Below are 6,813 nucleotides of genomic sequence, written 5' to 3' on the forward strand. Positions count from 1 at the left end.
GTGAAGCCCTCTGCTTGAGTAAAGAGAATCTCCCTTCCTAAACACTGAGAGCTTCATTTTCGTACCATCACCTCCTTGCTTGAGCAGCCAACAGGCCAGTGACCCATGTGGGAGAAACTACGTCTGTGACTCTCTTTCCTAGTGAGGCTTTCTTCCGGGGTGGCATGCAATGACTCTTCAAGAGCAGTACCACAGTCCTCCATGGCTGTTCGGAGAGCAGATGAAGAGCATTCTCTAACTAGGTGAAACCTCCCACATTGAGGGTCATGGGAGATGGGACTTGGCGGACTCACGATTACATCAGCTGAAGGAGAGTGACAGAGAGCCCTAACATCAATGGGAGATCTATCAGGAAAATGTGAGGACTGAGAGAAGGAACAAATGAATGAATGAGCAGGGAGAGCCAGACAGTGGGAAAAAAAAAAAGACTCTGAAGGACAGCAAAAAGGAGAGACTGAACCTGTGATTCTTTCTTCTCTAGTGGCATTTAATTTCCCCTTCCTCACCATCAAAATGTCAGAAATGAACAGGCAACTTTGGTAAAACAGAACTGAAAGAGAAAGAGAAGGCAGCAAAGTCCTTAGAAGCTGCTTCACACAGGCAGAGGTACACCCGGCACCGTCAATAGGTGCAATCCTTCACAAGCACACACAGGGGCCAGTGGTTTTTGTTTGTCAGACAGATTTATTTTAGGTCCTAAAATGAGTTTATAATAAAATAAAATGCTCAAAATGTGCAACGTGCAGTCCTCTGTGGGGTCCCCTCTGCCACTGAATGAGCGCAAGAGCAGGGCAGTGTGGGGAGAGGGAGAAGAAAGTGGGCAGGGGGAAGAAAACACCATCGGGTTGCAGGGGAGCTGGGTTCCAGCCATCTCCTGCATTTAACTGTCCCACCAGTGAAAGGCTGTGAGAGAGGCCATGAAGGAGGGGCAAAAGGTCGGAGAGAGAAGTGGCACTGAAGCAGGCAATAGCTACTGGCTCAAATACTCCCAATAGCTCTAAAGCGTCTGTGCTGCCTGCCACATTACTGCAGTGGTGAGTCTCATCTTGCCCTGCTATGCAGCTTCCAGCCCCTCTGCAGGTACAGAGCTCCTCCCATGGCCTCCTGCTGTGTTCATGCCATCCCTAGCACCCTCCTGAGAGGTCTGCATGGTGCCCATCTCTCTGCAGCATGGCACACAGAGTTTCATCCTCCCATGCAGACTGGGCCTGGTGTCCCTGCTCCCATCAGCACTCAGTTTGCTGGATCTTCTCTTTCTGGTTCTCCTCCACCTCCTTCTTCCTCGGCACAGTGACTGCAACCATCCCTTCCAGCGCTGGGAAGGCAGGAAACCGTGCCTGAAAGGGAAGAAAGGGGCAATATCAGGCATGGGAGGGAGACTGAATGTCACAAGTCTGGGCTTTTCCCTGCCATGGAAGACATGGTGCTACTGATTGCAACCACGAGGCTCCCATTCCCTCCTAGAGCCAGGGAAGAGCCCCAGTCCCACTCTCTGAGACATGTAGTTTCTTCTGGGGAAGGCTGGCTCAACACTCTACTCTGTGGTGTCATGGGCACAAGGAATAACAAAGGCAGGACATGCTTAAGAGAGAGCAAAGAATGATCTGGGCAATGGTCAGGCCATTGTCAGGTTCAATGCTATGCCAGATTTTAGAACACCTTTTCAGAGAGAATAATTAAAGGCATGAAGGTTCATGCAAAATGAGATAAGAACAAATTAAAGACAGAACCACTTTCACATCTTGCTTTAACAAGTGGCTTTCTAGACAATGGAAAAGAGGTAGATCTCAGGGCTCCTGATAAAGGTAAAGTATATGGTGACACACAGGCAATCAATACATCTGGAAGGATGAGATTAGTAAAAGAATGGCATGGTAGGTGTGATCTCAGCTAAGAGGAAGGGACTGGGATTTTGCTGGCAGGTTTCTGCCAGGCTGTAGAGAAATGATAAGCACAAGTCTTCAAAGATCAGTTGTGGGACCAATCATTAACAGCACAGAGAGTTCATAGCTGATAAAGTTGAGGAACCTCATTTGGAAGAAAAGGGATGAAAATGTCACCCGAGACCCAGATATTTTAGGAGAATGGAGCAGTAAACTGAATGACAGGGTGAATGAAACGCAACAGTACCAACCACACGTTGATAGGCTCAGGGTATTGGAACAGGAATTCCTAATGTGTGGGCAATGGATACCGGTGAGCAGCCAGTGTTCAACCAATGCAAGAAGAGCAAATGTAATTTCAGAGAATGCCAGCAGAGAGGGGGAGAGAACAAGAGAAAAGCTAATATCTTTGCTCAAGGCACTTCATCTGCACTCTCACAAAGGATGAGCCCACCAGGGAGACTGTGCAGAGAAGGGCAGGAGGACCATCAGTGGATGGAGCTGTGGACCTGTGCTGCAACAGAGGAGCTTTGCTTACTTAGCAAAGCAAGGCTGTGAGGGCATATACAAATGCTTTGAGGTGGTAAGTATCCTGGCCGGATTAGAGCTGTTTAAGATAGCAGAGCTGGACACTCAGGTATCTTATTTCCTGCTAGCTCTGGGTTTACGGTTACACTGTAAAGGGTTATTTGTCCAAGGTTTTAGGCCAGAAAGGGTGGTTCTGATCATCTTGTCCTGGACTTGCACAGTCTAGAGAGTCACCCAGAAACTCCGCCTTAGATTATCCTTTACCATCAGTGCTGATTAAGGACCGATGACGAAGAACGAGTCACGAGTCTCTCCAGTGCTACCCGCAGTGGTTTTTTTAAAATGCCCGTCTTGCTTCTGTTCTGATGTTGCCTGTCTTCAGCCTCAGCCACCGGGATTTGCTAAGAATTTGCATCAATGCTGTCACATCCCTCATCTTCAGCTCAAGGCAGGTTCAAGGCACCCAGCTCTTTCGCCAGCGCAAGTTTTCCCAATCTGAGATTGCTCTGAGCCCCCAGCCCCTTCTGCACTAGAAGGAGATTTTCACTGTGGGCCCTTTCCAAGAAGCTGAGTGGAAGGAAACTACATCACAACTACTCACAAAAGGTGTCCCTTGTCAGCAAAGAGAAACCCCGAAGGAAGAATTTGCCATGTAATTCATTTGCAGAGAAACAGTATGAAAACTACAGAGAAACAGCCTGACTTGTTTGCATGTTTTTTTCCAGTGGCATGCTGGGGAGGGATCAGTCCTGGCTGGTCTTTGGGATGATAAAGGCAAGGCAGAGTTTTCAGAAGACAAGATACTGGAACAAGCTGAGAGAACAGTGAAAGGGCAGTAAGTTGCCAGAAGCAGGCAGCCAAGGTGTGAGGGATGAGCCAGCAACAACAATCCTGCATCGAGACTGGCGTCTGGGGACCAGCAGGCATTTATATGGAACAGGAGACTCTGTGACATCAAAGCATCCAGATAAGGAATAAGAGAGAGGACACCTACAAAAGCCTGGAAATTAACCCTCCTCTGTTACAGTGTGGCTTGATCTCTGCAAGAATAAACCAAAAGCTTTTCAAGGCTGGGCTGTGATTGTCTCCTAGGAGGTTTCAGCCCTCCTCTGAAGTGTCTGACCTGCCCCCAGATGAATGCCATGGTTAGCCAGACTTGCCAATGCCCAGGATACAGTTTTCACTACATGTCCATGACGCTCTCAGCAGGCTGCCTGAGCCCCATTCTTCCTCTGGCTGCTGTGTCCCTGAGACATTTCACTGCTGTCTCTAGGGTACCCAGGCAAAGGTCAAATAAGGGATGATGTACAGGAAAACTAACAGAAATGAGGTGATGGACACTTACCCTTTTTTGTAGGGCCAGAGCCAGAACACAGGCCGCAAGGAGGAGGAAGAGGGTGAGCATAAGCCCAAAAGTAACCTGCCCACTGAAGATGGTGGGAGGGCTGGAGACCTGGGCACCTGTGGGGAGGAACCACAGTTAGGAAGGAGAGGAAGGCTGATTTTGCACTGGGGCAAGGCTGGGACTGCACAAAGAAAGGCAAACTGGAAAAGGGTGCAGGGAACTGGAAGGAGAAACAGAAGGAACTGGTGAGAGCTAAGACAGGATGACAGCAAGATGGGATCCAAGCGGTCAAAGGGGAGAAGGAAGGGGTGAGGCTGAGAGAGGAAAGGGCACTAGGGAATTGAATTGGGCAAGAAGGTTACAAATCCGCGGGACACAGTACCTGTGATCTGCAGCCCATACTCCACTGCTCCCAGTCTGCCTTCTGGGCCATATACACTGCATTCCCATGTGCCCGCATCCTTTTGTGACACTCGGGGTATTTCCAAGGTAGGGCCCATCTGGGACCTGTGGCCCTCCAGGTTACGGGAGGTGGTGACAGCCAGCTTGCTGTTAGTGGGGGCTGAGTCAAGGTGCTTCCACTGGAAACGTTCATGTCCCCGGGGGTGTGTGAGGCTGCAGATGAGCAGCAAGCGAGACCCCTCAGAAACCGGTCCTTGGATGCTCGGGGTGACTGCAGCAAAGGAAAAAAATATCCTCAGGAAAGACTACAGGCAGGTCCACATCTCTTCCCCATCCCTCCTTCTTCTAACACACCCCTCCTTCATTACATACTCTAATTTATTTTTTTGTCTTCCTCAGTCTTCAAGAAGAATAATCAAGTTACCCAGGAAAACCCCTGCTTTCAGCAGAGTCCAGTGCAGTGCAATGCCCTGAGTAGAGACCTTGTTTCCCGCCCCGGGGTGAGAACCTATGAGCAGGAGCAACCCACGCTCACTGCACTGACATGCAGGGAGGTTTATCTGCAAGCGGTGGGGGACCCCAGAGGGGTGATGCACCTCCCTGTCTCTCCTCTCACCTGTAAGCACTGCCAAGGTCACGTCCCTGCTGATTGTCTTGCTGCCAACAGAGACAGCACAGTGGTACTGCCCTGCATCACCTGGCCCCACCGCAGGCAGATGAAGGGTGAAGCTTCTGCTGCTCAAATTCTGGGACATGCCCCAGTCTTGCAAGTGTCCTCCTGCAAGGCGGCTCCAGTGGACTGTCACCATGTTAATCCCAAATGCACTGGGAAGGTAGCTCAGGGTGCACAGTAGATCAGCTGCAGAGCCAGCTGCAGTATAGACCACAGGGTTCGTTGGGCCATCAAAACCTGAGCCAGAGAGAGAGGACAATGTGGGGTGGTGGCTGAAAAGAGCTCCACAGGGAGGTGACTGGCCTGGGAAGTGAGGGCAGGGTGGGAGCTGGGAAGCTGGAGCCAGTGGGGTTGGTCAGTCACATCAAAGGGAGCAACTTGGGGATGCTGGAGTAGCAATGCAGAGGCTGAGCTGACCTAGAATTTTCAGGTTGTACGTGGCAGAAATGATCTCATTATCGGAGTATCTGAGCTGGCAGCGCCAGGAGCCCGCATCACTCATGGCTGGCCGGAGGATGGAGAGAGCCCCATGCAAGGAGCAGAAGGTCCCAGAGGTGGGGACCAGGTGCCCGTTGTGGAACCAGCGTGTCTCCACAAGGCTGGCCCGGTGGCTAGAGTTGCAGCTCAACAGGAGTGGCTCGTTTTCTACCACAGGGCTGGGTGGACTGAGGGTTACTGCAAGGAAAAGAAAGCGGGAGAGGCGGGGGGAGTTAAGATCACGGGGGGACTACCAAACCATCCCTCCTGTCCTAGCTTTGTCCCTCGGGCAGTCCTCTCTCCAGAGCTGAGAGCAGACAGCAGGAAGCTGTGCACTTTCAGGGGGCTGCTGCCGGTACTCTAACCTGCCCTGGCAAACACAGCATCCCCACCCCGTCCCACACTTACAACCTCCCCGGACCTAAAATCAACATTCTCCAGGGTTTCCATCTTCTCCTACCTGTAATTACCCCCAGGTCCACCTGGCAGCTCTGGACCCCTGTGTTGTATGCCACCCATGCCTCATACAGCCCGGCGTCCTCGCTCCGGACTGGGTCGATTCGCAGGGAGAAATTGCCATTGCGTAAGGCAGGGTCTTGGACTGACACCCGGGGCCTCATGGGCAGCGCCGTCTTCTGGAGGCCAGAGTACCCCACCTCCAGCACCATCTGTGGCTCCTGGTGGGCGCTGCGAGTGGGACAGGTGAGCGGTTCGTGCCGGAGGCAAAGGTGAGATCAAGGGTGAGGGGCAGGAAGGAGGGAATATGGGGAAGGAGAAAGGGGGCTCAAACTGCCTCCCACCCTCCCCAGTCCCCCCACAAGGTCACAGATCTGTCTTGGCCCTGGTGTACCTTCCCCGATGTCGCTTCCACAGCACGGATGTCTTGTCAGACAGCTGCTTCCAGCTCTTTCTGGGACTCAGGTGGCAAGGCAGCACGGCTGAACTCCCTGCTCTCGCCCACACTTTCTGCTCCCTGCTTTCCCAGTCTGCTACTTGTGGTAGGATGTGGCCAGCTGTAACGAGATGGAGGGTTGAGCAAAGGGTGAGACTCATGGAGCAGAGGGCAATATCTGACCATCTTCAGTGGGGTTAGAAGGGCACAAATTCTCCCTTCCAGACCTGTCAGGGACCAAGTAACACCCAGACTCAGTTTACTGAGCTAATCTGCCCACCCTGGATACATTCAGCCCCTCTTACCATTGAAAGCCAGCAGAGTGAAGGTGAGGAACGTCACCAGGGACACCGGCCTCATGGTGGCATCCAAGAGAGGCAAGGGGCTGCGTCTTCCCACTTGGGTCCGTGCTTGATCAGGTCCAAAGCTTTAAGAGATCAGCAAAAAAGAGGCATGGGCAAAGAAGATGTTAGAGTGGGTGGATGAATCAAGAGGGGGTCAGCTGGACGTGCTTGCTCTCGTGCTGTCTCTCTCTCTGATCAAAGCATTTCCCTAGATGCCCTTATATTGCAGGTGGGCAGCTAATTTCCTCACATCACTAAGAAGATGCGTC

The 6,813-nt window shown here is 51.9% G+C and overlaps 1 protein-coding gene across 1 annotated transcript; it reads right to left on the reverse strand.

Annotated features, from left to right (window-relative positions):
• Positions 1 to 1,226: 1,226 nt before the first annotated feature.
• LAG3 (lymphocyte-activation gene 3) lies at positions 1,227 to 6,560 on the reverse strand. Its single transcript, XM_009328871.1, has 8 exons — positions 6,506 to 6,560; positions 6,159 to 6,321; positions 5,769 to 5,995; positions 5,249 to 5,506; positions 4,775 to 5,068; positions 4,139 to 4,429; positions 3,757 to 3,872; positions 1,227 to 1,337 (listed from the first exon to the last, which is right to left on the reverse strand). Exons 1-8 carry the CDS (start codon positions 6,558 to 6,560, stop codon positions 1,227 to 1,229), a joined length of 1,515 nt encoding a protein of 504 aa, XP_009327146.1.
• Positions 6,561 to 6,813: the final 253 nt, after the last annotated feature.

This window comes from Pygoscelis adeliae, unplaced genomic scaffold (genome assembly GCF_000699105.1).
Source record: "Pygoscelis adeliae isolate BGI_AS28 unplaced genomic scaffold, ASM69910v1 Scaffold120, whole genome shotgun sequence".
NCBI lineage: Eukaryota > Metazoa > Chordata > Aves > Sphenisciformes > Spheniscidae > Pygoscelis > Pygoscelis adeliae.